At 49.1% G+C, this 13,840-nt stretch overlaps 1 protein-coding gene across 3 annotated transcripts in view; it reads left to right on the forward strand.

Annotated features, from left to right (window-relative positions):
• The window catches only part of KPNA7 (karyopherin subunit alpha 7), a 69,159-nt gene that overhangs the window by 23,499 nt on the left and 31,820 nt on the right, over positions 1-13,840 (forward strand). For all 3 annotated transcript variants that reach the window (XM_032605729.1, XM_032605730.1, XM_032605731.1), the window contains one exon: positions 12,774-12,862. In XM_032605729.1, coding sequence (XP_032461620.1) covers positions 12,797-12,862 — 66 coding nt within the window. In that variant the 5' untranslated portion in view covers positions 12,774-12,796. The remainder of the gene's footprint in view (positions 1-12,773; positions 12,863-13,840) is intronic.

Consider the following 13,840-nt stretch of genomic DNA (forward strand, 5'->3'; position numbering starts at 1 on the left):
TCCTGGCAGCTCCTGGAGCTGCATTCCCAGCTGCTGTTTGATTCCTTGGAGGAAGGGGGCAGAAATCAGTGCCCTCCCAGGAGGGTTGCCGGTTGAAACCTTGGCAGGTGCAGGAAAGTTCACAGTGTGCTCCTTGAAGGCCAAACATGGACACGGAGCCTGGGCCCAGAAATAGCCCATCGCCCCAGAGACCCTTGGAATTCTGCAGGGTCATCTTAGGGAGGGGAGAGCCCGAGCAAGCCACTGCTGGAAACTTCCTTGCAGACTCTGAAATGGAAGATGAGGCCTAAGACAGGCTCCTCTAACACAAGCTGGACCTGGGCAAGGAGTTCTCCAAAGTCAGCCCAGCTTGACAAGTCTCTGATTCCAAGTCAACTGGAGATCTCCTAATTAATCGTGAATTCTGTGGAATCCCAGAAACATGGTGGTCAAGCTTGCTGCAGATAGATTTCTCCAGCTGTGTTTCTTTCTTTTTCATACTGCATTTAGACCTATATCTCAATTTGATTTTATGTGCCATTTTCATTTCATTATCTCAAAATAGCTAAAAATTGTTTTCACTTTTTATCCCCCCCGGCATCTTTCTTCTTTGTCAAGAAGTATTTATTCTTATTTTTCTGAAGGAGAGAATCTCTGCTTTCTGTGGATCCCCCAAGGTCAAATAACTGGTGAATTCAAACCTCAGCTCAGCTGAATAATCTCTCATCCATCCATCCATCACTCACTCATTCATCTATCCAGCATCCATCCAACCATCCAGTCATGCATCCATCCATCCATTTGTTCATTTATCATTATCATCCATCCATCCATCCATTCATCCATCCATCCGTTCAACACGTATTTATGTCACAACTCCCTTTGGGGCCCCAGACTGGGGTGGCGTGAACCTTGGCCTTATTCTCCTGTACTCTGTGAGGACAGCATGTCCCCCACAGAGCCATCACAGGGAGTGGGAGTACCGTGCTGGACACACAGTGCTGTCTTTGAATACCTCCCTCCCTCCTTTATCTGGGATGATGATAATATCCATCTCACCCAGTTGTCACATGGTGAGGTGATGATGGTGGACCAAAGACCCTATGTGATTGTGAGAGCCTCGGTGCTCGAGCGATGACAACTGTGATTCTTAGTTTCTCGGCAGCAGGGACCCTGTCAGGTTCACTCCTGCACCTCGCAGAGGCCAGCACAGAGTAGGCACCCAGGAGCTGCTCCCAAAGGAGCCGTGTCCACAGCCCAGTTCCTGAGGTCACGTGGTGTCGGGGAAAGCCACACACAACCCTGGACCCTGGGTGCGACTTGTGCCTCTGCTATTCAGCGGCCCCAACGAGGAGAAAATTCACCCCCAGAAAACCAAATGCTTAGGACAATCAGGTGGATGAGAAACTTGGGAGGGATGGTGCCGAACAGCCCAGAAAATACAAATGCTTTGAGGAAATAACTGCTGTGTGGAAGGATTCAGACCTGATTTTACTGGGGAGCCTCAGACTTGATAAATAATCAATGTGGGTTCCTTTTTCTGTCTTCCTTAATATCCCCTTTCCTCCTCTTCTCCTGATTCTGGGCCAAATAGCATTTCCCAAGAATCTGAAATGAACTCCTTAAGCGTCAGCATCCTGGGAAGTTAGAGTTCCCCCAGGATCTGGGGACATTCTGACACATGTGTGCACACACACAGACACACAGGGACACACACAGACAGACACATGGACACAGAGACACACTCAAATACACACAGATACACAGACGCAACACAGACACACTCACAGACATACACAGATGCACACATACACACAGACACAGAGACACACACCGGCATACCCACACAGAAACACAGACATATACACACATACACACAAGCTCGCATGTGCAGAGGCCAAGGACGGTGACAGCTGCCTTTGTCAGGAGCCATGGATTCCCACGGAGCTGTGGATTCTCAAAGACTGACCTCAAGGACAAAACCTTCCCTGGATCCCCTGAGGAATTGTGACATCAACTCTCCAATTCTGGGGTTCTTTTTTTAATCCCTTTTACATTATTAATATAAATGAACGGGCATTTATAAATAACCAGTGATGCACGGAGTTAGGGGATGATGGAGCAGGTGGCGAGGGACATGGGTAACAAGGAGGGTCCTGACTGCAGAGGATTTAAAGACAATGAAAACCGAGTAGAAATCAGTCTGCGTTTACTAGAGCCCTGCGCTGGCCGGTGTAAACTGTGTCAACGGTAAATACTCCTCCCCCTCCCCCACCACTTGGGGGTCCACTGTAAATAACAGTATTAATGATGCTACGTGAACATGAAAAACATGTTCTTGTTTTAAAGAAAGAAATCAGAAGGAAGGAAATTCTGACCACTGCTACAACATGATGGACCTTGAGGACGTCACGTTGAGTGAAGTAAGACAGTCCCAGAAGGACAAATACTGTGTGATTCCACTTATATGAGGTCCCTAGAGTCATGACATTCACACAGACAGAAAGTAGAAGGGTGGGTGCCAGGGGCTGGGGAGTCAGTGTGTAATGGGGACAGAGTTTCAGTTTGGAAAGATGAAAAGAGTTCCAGAGATGGACGCTGGTGATGGCTGCACAGCAGCGTGAGTGTACTCAAAAATGGTTAAAACAGTCAATTTTATGTTATGGTTTTTTTTTTTGTTTTTTTTTTTTTTTGGTACGCAGGCCTCTCACTGTTGTGGCCTCTCCCGTTGCGGAGCGCAGGCCCTGGACGCGCAGGCCCAGCAGCCATGGCTCATGGGCCCAGCCGCTCCATGGCACATGGGATCTTCCCGGGGCACAAACCTGTGTCCCCTGCATCGGCAGGCGGACTCTCAACCACTGCGCCACCAGGGAAGCCCTATGTTAAGGTATTTTACTACCATAAAAAAAGAAAGAGAGAGACAGAGAAAGACAGAGAGAAGGGAGGGGGGAAGAAGGGAGGGAGGGAAGGAGGGAGGGAGGAAGGAAGGGAAACAGTTGCGACCCCAGCACAGGCAGTAGCACACACTGAGGCAAAGATGGGGCCACACAGACCCGGTCTTCCCATCATGTAACCTCAGGCAATTCACATCGAGGTTGGCAGCCTCAGTTTCCTACTCTGTGAAATGCGATTGGTAATTCCTACTGCATCAAAGGAGTCAAGGCAGGTTAAACAAACCAGGTAAACAAACCCATCCAGGTAATTCAATCTCAAGAATTTAACGTAAGAGTTTGTTGGAAAGGTGTAGGAACCTGCCGTCAGACCAGTGGGCAAGTGGTCCCCAGGGGTCAGCCCCGAGCAGAGTTCGGGAGGGTCGAGGAAAGGGGCTCAGTGGAGGGTGGGGCTGATGGAGGAAGGAGATGGAAGCGGGGAGCTGAGGTCATGCTCCCAGCCTGGGTGGACGGTGTGGCCCTTGCCAGTGATCGGGGCTTAGGAGTCGGAGAGGATGAAGTGACCTCCACTTGAGGACTTGGATTCCATCTGAAGTGATCTTCCTGCTGCTTTTCTGAGTCCTCTGGGTGGCGACTGTGTTCTCTGTGTGGTGAGCTGATTCGATTTACTCAAAGGATGCCAGTTCAATGCTTGGCTCGGGAAGGGTATTGAACACGCCCACCATACACCCTGGGTACTTCCTGGGTGATGGAGGGGGGAACGCCTGGAACACAGTGGGGGCAGGGGGAGAGCCTGGCTCTGGGGCCAGCACGCCCACTTATGCATTCCACAAATATAATGAGCAATGACTCTTCCTGGCCGTGGGGATAAAGCGTCGAGTCAAACAGACAATGCCCCTACCCTCATAGAGCTTATGCTCTATTTCAGGGGTGGGGATGGGAAATAAACAAGTGAATGCATTGCATTTCAGTTGTTAGCAAGTGCTGCCCGGGAGAACGTCAGAATGAAGTGAGTCAGGTGGGGATGCAAGGATGGGGTGAGGTTTGATTTTAGACAGGGTGACCAGGAATGGTCTCTCAAAACTGACACCTGAAGGAAGTGAGGGAGGCACAGGGAACAGCAGGTGCAAAGGCCCTGAGGCCAGCGTGGTCCTGATGTGTTTGCAGGACCGAGAGGAGGCCAGGGTGGCTGGAGCCAGAGTGGAGGGAGTAAGGTCAGAGGATGAGGATGGGAGGCAAGGCAGAGCATGAAGGGCCTCACGGGCGATTGTAGGGATGTTGGGAGCACTGGAGCGTTCGAGCAGCAAAGTGGTGTAACTTAAATGTTTAAAGGATCTGTGCATGTGTGTGTGTGTGTGTGTGTGTGTGTGTGTGTGTTTAAAGGCCAAAGCAGTGATGGCTGTGATGAGGTGGGAGGGTCGCCGGTCCCAAGTGGAGGTGGAGAGAGGTGGGTTGTCTCAAATGCCTTGGGCAGAACAGGGAGGCCTAGGGCAATCTCTCTGCTGGCCTTGGATCCTGTGGGAATCAGGCCTCCTGTAAGCCATCCTGACTCCCCCTTTTCTGACACCATCCCTTACCAGCCACCCCAGCTTGAAACCACAGCTTTAACTTATATCTCTGTGTCATTATCACCCACCACTGCCTCGAGTGGCTCACCGGGTCCCACCCCAGTTCTGAGCTGACGGGCCTTCGCTGTATCCCCACCTCGATGTTCTCCAGGCACCTGGATGTGCAGGTCCAACCCTGAACCCCATGCTTCACCAACTCAGAACCCCGACTTCTCCGCCCCCATCTCCTGCTGTAACCAGGGTGTCCTGGGGTCGGATACCTCCTCTTTCTAGCCCCACCTGGGAAAGAATCCTCCTCTTACCCCTTCCCTCCAGGTTAGCCTAAATATTCTAAAATGACCCACTAAGAATGTTGCTTTTGGTAGGTGTGATCATGGTATTTTGGTTTAGTTTTTAAGTCTATCTGTTAGAGATTCATTCTGAAACTTTATGGATGAAATGATATGCCTGCGATTTCCTTTATAACACACCAACCAAAATCAATAAATACATAATAAAAAAGATGGGGGGAGAAGAAAGAAAGGTGGAGTTGGTAACTGTTGGACCTCGGTGTCCTCAAGGATTCGTTTGTACTCTTCTCTCCCCTTTTACAAATTTGGAATTTTCCATAATAAAAAAAAAGAAAGTAAAAATAAGGCAAATAGGGACACAACCCTGCTGGGACCTTCAGGGGCTGCCTGCTGCTCTCCGCACAAAGTCCAAACACCTTCAAAGAGTGAGTAACAGGTGGGTGCAGCCCCCTGACACTCTTCGGAATTCCTGGCTCAAAGAGCAAACAGACGTAATTGGTTTTATCATTGATTAAAAATCCCCTACAGGGCTTCCCTGGTGGCTCAGTGGTTAAGAATCCACCTGCCAATGCAGGGGACATGGGTTTGAGCCCTGGTCCAGGAAGATCCCATGTGCTGCAGAGCAGCTGAGCCCGTGTGCCACAGCTACTGAGCCTGTGCTCTAGAGCCCACGAGCCATAACTACTGAGCCCACAAGCCACAACTACTGAGCCCGCAATCCACAACTACTGAAGCCCGTGCACCTAGAGCCCGTGCTTCGCAACAAGAGAAGCCACCACAATGAGAAGCCTGCGCCCTGCAACAAAGAGTAGCCCCCGCTTGCTACAACTAGGGAAAGCCCGTGCACAGCAACAAAGACCCAACAGCCAAAAATAAATAAGTGAAATAAATTTATTTTTAAAAAATTAATTAAAACTAACAAACGTAGTAAGGTAGATAGCTAGGGGGAAGCAGCCGCAAGGCACAGGGATATTAGCTTGGTGCTTTGTGACAGCCTGGAGGGGTGGGATGGGGAGAGTGGGAGGGAGGGAGACGCAAGAGGGAAGACATATGGGAACATATGTATATGTATAGCTGATTCACTTTGTTATAAAGCAGAAACTAACACACCATTGTAAAGCAATTATACCCCAATAAAGATGTTTTAAAAAAAATTAATTAAAAAAAAATCTCCTACAGACAGTGCAACTTCCTACTGCCTGGACCAGAGTGGATGGCTCCCTCTGCCCCTCCCCTGTCACTAGGCCATCTTTGACCAGGCACCTGACCCCATCGTCCCTCTAACAATCCTGAACAGCCTCTGTTCCCAAGTGAACCATGGCTGGGTTTTCTTGCCTCACTGCCTTTTCCTATGCTGTTCCCTCTGACTGGAGCATTTTTCTCACAATTTTTCACCTGCTGACTTCTTTTCCTACAGACGTGGCTCTAGCATCACCTCTTCCAGGAAGCCCTCCCTGACCTCCCCTGTCCTGTGTTGTTGCAATTACTCTCCTGTTCCCACTCTAGGCCCATCTCTGCTCCTGATGGGAGGGCGGGAACCAAGTCATCTTGTTCACTGTTGCACACCAGGGCCTGAAACACAGTGGGGACAATAAATATTTGTTGAAGAAATACATGAAATTTTGTTCCTATTTCCATTTCGATACGAGGCAGACCTATTCCCGCCACCACCCAATCTTTTGCCTGCCTTGGGAAGAAACATTTGTTAACTGTTCGACAGCAGCTTTAAGCCTAATCCCTCAATTTTAGGAAGAGGCCACTCAATCCAGCTGAATCCCGGAAGCCTTAAAACACCCAGAATACAAACCCTTCCCTGGAGGTAGATGCCGCCGCCCCTCGCCTATTGATCAGCCATCTGAGGGTCTCCAAGGCTGCAGCTGCAGAGCCTGAAGGTCCGCGGTGCCTCTGAGGCTCCCATCTGTACCTTGTCGGTGCACGAGAGTCACCTGGAGACCTAGGCCTCCCTCCGCACCCCACAGGCCAGCTCAATCAGTCTCTGGGGTGGGGCCCTGGCGGCAGGGTGGGCGGAGCTCCCCACGTGATTCCAAGAACAGTTGACATTGGTCAGAAACCAGCCTGGGGATGGGCCAAATGCCCCTAAAGACATGCCACCTGCTGAGAGCATTTAAGGCCAACCAGGGGGCTGGAGACTGTGGCTCCCTGTCAGGTGAGTGATGGGTGGGTGGAGGGTGCCGGGGACCTTAGAAGCTGTTTGGGGGCCCCAGAGAGGTTGCTGTGGTCATTCCCTCCCCCAAAGCTGGTGGCCTGCCTGGAGCAGTGGCTCCCAGGAGGCCCAGGCTGGGCCTTGCCCTGTTGAACTTCAGTCTTGGTCGACAGAAGCTGTGCTAAGGGGTGCTTGGCTTGTTTTCAGGATGGGTGAGGAGGGGGTGGTAGTTGGTGGGGACCTTTCACCGTCCAGAGCCCAGGCGGGGTTGGGGGGATGGCAGGGGGCCTGGGGCTGTGTCACCCGCACGGCAGCCGGCAGCCTGTAGATCCGTGTGCCCTGCGTCTTTGCTGGTGTCCTACTCCCGGAAATATCCCTCGGGATGTTCTCACCTGGGGAACAAAGCCTTTCCAAGCCTTGGAGGTGGATCATGGGAAGAAGGCCTGGTTGCTTGCTTCCTTCTTGCTTTGACACGTGCATCTCATCTTGGCCAGCATGGGCCGGGGAGGGAGGCATGGCTGTGTGTCTTCCTGCCTCCAAGGTGGTGTCAGGACACGCCTATTTGGTAAAACCGTGCAGGGAGCTGAAGAATGCCGATGGAGGGGGCGGGGGCCCTGGAACTGGAGACCACCCCCCTTCCCCGGGGGCCCACTCCAGCCCCAGCGGTGTCTGCTTGCTGACCTTGGAGCTGAGGTCGGCTCAGTCTTCCGAATAAGCCTCACTCACTCCAACCCAATGCGTGGTTTTAGCTTAAAACAAATCCCACTTTGTTTGAACAAGGGGCTGTTAGTGATGTAGATCTGAACACACCTCAAAAGATGTCCCTGGTACAGGTGAAGTGAAGAAGCACGCTGCCAAACCCTGTCTGTGATCGGCTCCCCTCCTGCAATCAGCACCTTGGGGCACGTGCAGAGTGGCTGGGACGTGTAGAGGGTGGTGTGCGTTTTCAGAGGTTAACTTGGAGAAGGAGGGGGGTTATGGGGAGTTAATGCTCAGTATGCTTCTGAAGTATTTCATTTTCTTAAGCCGTGAGCATGTATTAAAATCAGAAAAATCCTGCTTTATAGAAGCCAGCTCTGGGGTGATGAGACATATCTTAATTTAAAGCCGGTTTGGGTTCATGAAAGATGCTCACAGTGAAAGTTTGACTAGACCTAGGGAAGGACAGAAAAAACCAAATGGCCTGTAATGCTCCCACCAGAGAAAGTGACCCCATGCCATTACTAAGGCGTGGCCAGGGAGGGTCCCTTGGGTGGGCTTCTGCCACCTGACACCCAGGGCAGGGGGTCTCATAGTGTGGGGAGCAGCAGAGCTGTCCTGAGGCTGCGGGGGTGGTGTCAGCCCCTACATTGATGGTGTTTGCCTATGTAACTAGTCTGGCTTTCTCTGGATCTCAAATTTAGAGAATCAATGAAGAAAGGTACTGACTTTGAGTTTGTTGCATAAGTCAAAGCCTCCAAATTAGCGTTCTCATTATACTACTGGTAAAGGATGACGGGGTAGCCAGCTCTCCTGGTGCTAGAAATAGCCATGTGAGGGGAAGGAATCACGTTTGAGCTGTGAGTAGAGAAGCCTGTGAAAGCCAGAAGGATCTGCTTTGCAGCTGGCTTTGTAGGATGTCCCCAAATGAAGTGGTGTGGCCAAATCTGTGACTTTCAAACTGCTTTCAGGGACAAGGGAGGACTCTGATCTGAAGTCAGGCTTTCCTGATTATGCTACCTGATACAGGCCTTCCACTTGATTTTCGGTTTTTGGTTTTTGGCTGCACCGCGCAGCTTGTGGGATCCTCATTCCCCGACCGGTGATTGAATCCCGAGCCCATGACAGTGAAAGCACCGAGTTCTAACCACTGGACCTCCAGGGAATTCCCATTCATATTTGATTTGAAGGAAAGTGGCGGCCCTCTGAACCCCTGGATCCACTTCCCAGGTTCCTTATGGCCATACCATCTGAGATGTGGCAGAAGCATGCATGGTTCCCATGGCAACAGTCCTAGAACTAGGCCCTGCCTTGGGTCTCTCAAGGAGCAAAAGCATTTCATCCCCGTGTACCAAACCGGCCTCTGTGCACATTCAGACAGTCTCATGAGCTGAGTTGGTCAGACCCCTAAGAGTGAGTGAGACGCAGCAATGAGGTGGCAACAGAGTGTTTCCAAAGTGGCCTCTGTTGTTTCCATTGCCTAAAACGGTGCGCTTTCCTGTTTTCCAACATCTCACCCATATGTTAAGTGCCACCCACGGTGGAGACTTGGTGTTTCCTAATCTGACCTTGTTACAGATTACGGCTGCAAAGTTTAGTGATCCAAAGCATGACGCAGGAGTCAGACATAGGCTGATTCCTGGCTCTGAGGCTTAACAGCTGTGGGAACTTTGGCAAATGGCATCTGCAAATGTTTCCTCACTTGCAAAATGGGGCTCTTTCTCCCTTACTGCTAATGTTGCTTCATGTTTTTTGAGTTTTTTATTAATTTATTTAAAAAAATTTTATCGGAGTGTAATTGATTTACAGTGTTGTGTTAGTTTCAGGTGTACAGCAAAGTGATTCAGTTATACATATACATATATTCATTCTTTTTCAGATTCTTTTCTCATATCCTTTATCACAGAATATTGAGTAGAGTTCCCTGTGCTATACAGTAGGTCCCTGTTGGTTATCTATCTTATATATAGTAATGTGTGTACGTTAATCCCAAGCTCCTGATTTATCCCTCCCCTCCACATTTCTCCTTTGGTAACCATAAGTTTGTCTTTGATATCTGTAAGTCTGTTTCTGTTTTGTAAATAAGTTCATTTGTATCTTTTTTTTTTTTTTTTTTTTGCGGTACGCGGGCCTCTCACTGTTGTGGCCTCTCCCATTGTGGAGCCCAGGCTCTGGACGCGCAGGCTCAGCGACCATGGCTCACGGGCCCAGCTGCTCCGCAGCATGTGGGATCTTCCCGGACCAGGGCACGAACCTGTGTCCCCTGCATTGGCAGGAGGACTCTCAACCACTGCGCCACCAGGGAAGCCCTGTATCATTTTTTTTTAAATTAGATTCCACATATGAGTGATATCGTATGATATTTGTCTTGCTCTGCCTGACTTCACTTAGTAGGAAGTGAATTTCTAGGTCCATCCATGTTGCTGCAAATGGTATTATTTCATGTTTTTTAAAATGACTGAGTAATATTCCATTGTATATATATACCATATCTTCTTTATCCATTCCTCTGTTGATGGACATTTAGGTTGCTTCCATGTCTTGGCTATCGTAAATAGTGTTGCAATGAACTTTGGGGTGCATGTAGCTTTTTGAATTAGTTTTGTCCAGATATATGCCCAGGAGTGGGATTGCTGGTTCACATGGTAGTTCTATTTTTAGTTCTTGAAGGAGCCTCCATACTGCTCTCCACAGTGGCTGTATCAATTTACATTCCCACCAACAGCATAGTAGGGTTCCCTTTTCTCCACACCCTCTCTAGCATTTGTTGTTTGTAGACTTTTGATGATGGCCATTCTGACTGGTGTGGGGTGATACCTCATAATGTTGCCTCATTTAATCCTAAGTGTCCAATGTTCCTTGTATGTAATAAACACATTTTGGCCATTGCTGTCTGAAATAGGCCCATAATACTATCCTGCTCCTAATTTATATTGCCATATGTCTTACCTCTCGGAGATGTAGCATATAGCTCCTTATTTAAACCCAAATCTCGGGTTGCAGCTGATCATCCTTTTGACCTTGGCTATTACAGCAACTGGAAAACTCTTTTGCAATGGTGTTTTCAAGGGTGTCATGATGAATAGCAATGATTTACCTGTGGGTCACTGGGTCATAAAAAGCAACTTTCTTTCCTGATGGGGCAGGATTGGAGATGACTTTAAAGTAGATGAAGGGATGGGACATGGTTACTCTCTGGCCTGAGCCTCCAGGGCTGAGGTTGTCCTGCAGCATCATTCTTTCCTCTTCCTGATGTGCTGGCTTCTGGTGTATTGTTGGAGGTCGGTCTACCTCCAGCTTGAACTTTTAACCGAATTAATCTAAAGCCTGAGATTGTCTCAAGCCAACTTATACGTGGTGCTTCTCCTGGTAAGTACACAGCAGTGGAAGGGCTATGGATGTCACTGAGGCTCCTTGACTCTCTGGGGGTCGGGGTGGTGGAGGTGACCAGTGTGACTTTGTTAACGAAATGTTTAGAGCTTCGCAAATGTTCCTGTGACCCATTGTGTGACCCATTGTGTCACTCTCCACCTCTCCAGATGAGATGTGCTGTGGGGAGGGAGCAACTGGTCAATTCTGGGAAGTAATTTGCATTTCCCACTCTCAGATTTGCACACATTGTCAGCTATTCTTGCCCAAGCTCCTAAAGAGACTAATGCCTTAGAACAAGCAAAGTCACAGCAGTGAAGCCTCAGCTCTGAGGCTTAGCTGACTTGCTCTCCTATCTGTCTGGGGCTGGTGGTGCTTCTTTTTATGGATTTGTCCCTGGCATGGTAGCCACTGTTAACCGGTAGTGCCTTTGAGGCTGTGCTTCTGTTGTTCTGTCTCAAATTCCCTCCTTTCCCTGGTCCCTTGCTGGCTCTTTGTTTTCTTGGACCCTAATACACAGGTCACCAAGACTCAATTCTTGTTCTGTTCTCAGATAGAGTTCCTCTTCTCTCTCCTTGGCTCTCTCCTCACAGAATTCTCCAAGTTGTCTACACCGTCCCATCCAAACTGATATGTCTGAATTAGTCTTTCCTACCAAAATTATTCCCAACTGCTCTGCTCTCAAGAAGAGAGTCTGTTGGTCATCTTTATCCAGTTTTCTCTTTGGTAGAATGTAGTCTGGCCCATCCTGTATACTTAGAAACAGACGAATATTCATTGCATGCTTGTAAGAAAGGTTATTCCCTGCTGCCCTGTAGGAAGTCCAAACTTGCCCTGATCTGAATAACCTCCTCTAATGGAGGGCTAACTCCCTTTGTGAGCTTATCGCTCACCACCCTCTTCTAACAAATATTTGAGTACCTACTTACTACATGCCATGCATTGTGAAGGGGCTGAGGAATCATAACTAAGACACGCATGGTCCCATTGTCCTCGGGAGTATGGAGGGGAAGATGCACTAACAAGAATATATTGAGTTGTGGTAAAAGCTATGGAGAAAATGAAACAGACAGATTGGGAAGATACTTCGCTTCTTAGATAGGAAAGAATCGTTGGGTAAAAGTGGGCTGAGGCCAGCTCACGTAGGGTGGGCATCATGGTGAACTTGAGTTTTCTTCTAAGATCAACCAGCCACTAGAGGGTGGGAAAAGAGTGGGGGACATTACATGGTCAGTTTCATTTTAAAAGATCACATGGCTTTGTGTAGAGAACAGATTGGGATAAGGCAATGGTAGAAGCAAGGAGTAGAGTTTGGAGGCAGTTGCCATAGTGTGGGTGAAAGATGATGGTGGGCTGGACCAGGGTGGAGGAAGTCCTCTAAAAAATTAGGAGTGGGACATGCTTGAGACAGTCCTCTACTAATGTGCTGGTGGATTGGATGTAGGAGAAGAGGACCATCTTCCTGTCATAGCCTGGTTGGGCTCCTCAGCATCCTGTACATATGCTCTGAACAGAACTCCTTGGACCCAGCCACATGGAAGGGTTCTGTGCTTTCCTTCCAGCCTACCCTAGCCATCAAAAGCCCAGTTCAAGCCAAACTGCCCCTAAAAAGGTATCCCTTACTCCTGTAGCCCAGGGCTGGTCCCCTCTGAGTTCCCATGATGCTCATTGCCTGTTGAACTGGCATGTGATGCCTGTGGATGCTGCTCTCTGTTCCACCGTGGGTCCTTTAAGGGCTTATAGTCCGGATGGCTTTTACATAGTAACCACATACTGGGCACTGAAAATCTCTTTGGAACTGTCTTACCTACAGGTGCTTTACTTCTTCTAGTCAATATGCCGACTTCAGAAGCTCCGGAAGAGAGGCTGAGAAAATTTAAGTATCGTGGCAGAGATGCATCTGTGAGTATGAAGCAATACCTTACTCTATCAAGGATGGGCGCAGTAAAAAGCACATGGTTGAAATGCATTAAAAATATTGGAGGGCTTCCCTGGTGGCGCAGTGGTTGAGAGTCCGCCTGCTGATGCAGGGGACGCGGGTTCGTGCCCCGGTCCGGGAAGATCCCACATGCTGCGGAGTGGCTGGGCCCGTGAGCCATGGCCGCTGAGCCTGCGCGTCCGGAGCCTGTGCTCAGCAACGGGAGGGGCCACAACAGTGAGAGGCCCGCGTACCGCAAAAAAAAAAATTGTGGAGAGTGGGCTAGATGGGGTGAACAAGCAAGTATAGCAGAATGTTCATTGTGGGTAAGTGCATGGATGTTCATTGAATAATCCTTTTAACTTTTCTGTATATCTGAAAATCTCATAGTAAAATATTGAAGGTGGGGAGGATCAAACCTCATGGACTTGGTCGGACAACTGTAGACTCAGATCAAGGTCTCCATGTGATCTTGAAACTATTGAACTTCAGAGCCTCAGTTTCTTCATCTATAAAACAGGGCTGATACCTACCTCTTAGGACCTGAGTAGCATCATCAAGTACCTGGTATATAGATGCTTATCTGCAGCTCTGCATGTCAAGGGGGCTTACCAAGGAGCTAAGATGTTGGGAATACAGGTACCAACCAGCATGCCTTGAAGAGAAATAGGACTCAGAAGTGAAAAGTCCAGACTGCTTTCTCTACTGGGATGAGCACGAGGGCTGGGCCAGGGAGGCTGTGCTGTGTGTGAATCTCTCATTCAGCTTCTCTGGTCTCCAAGTTTTCTGTCTAGCTCTGTGTCCTATATCTGTGTATCTTGACTGACAAATCAAGTTGGCTACGCCTTGGGAATCTGAACGGCAGCTGTGGATAAGGAGAGCACAAGGGCATAGCCACCCAGTTGAACACCGTCCAAAGCCAAATCCCTCTTACTTACACCCTTTCCAACAAGCTTGGCTGT

This window comes from Phocoena sinus, chromosome 15 (assembly GCF_008692025.1).
Source record: "Phocoena sinus isolate mPhoSin1 chromosome 15, mPhoSin1.pri, whole genome shotgun sequence".
Lineage (NCBI taxonomy): Eukaryota > Metazoa > Chordata > Mammalia > Artiodactyla > Phocoenidae > Phocoena > Phocoena sinus.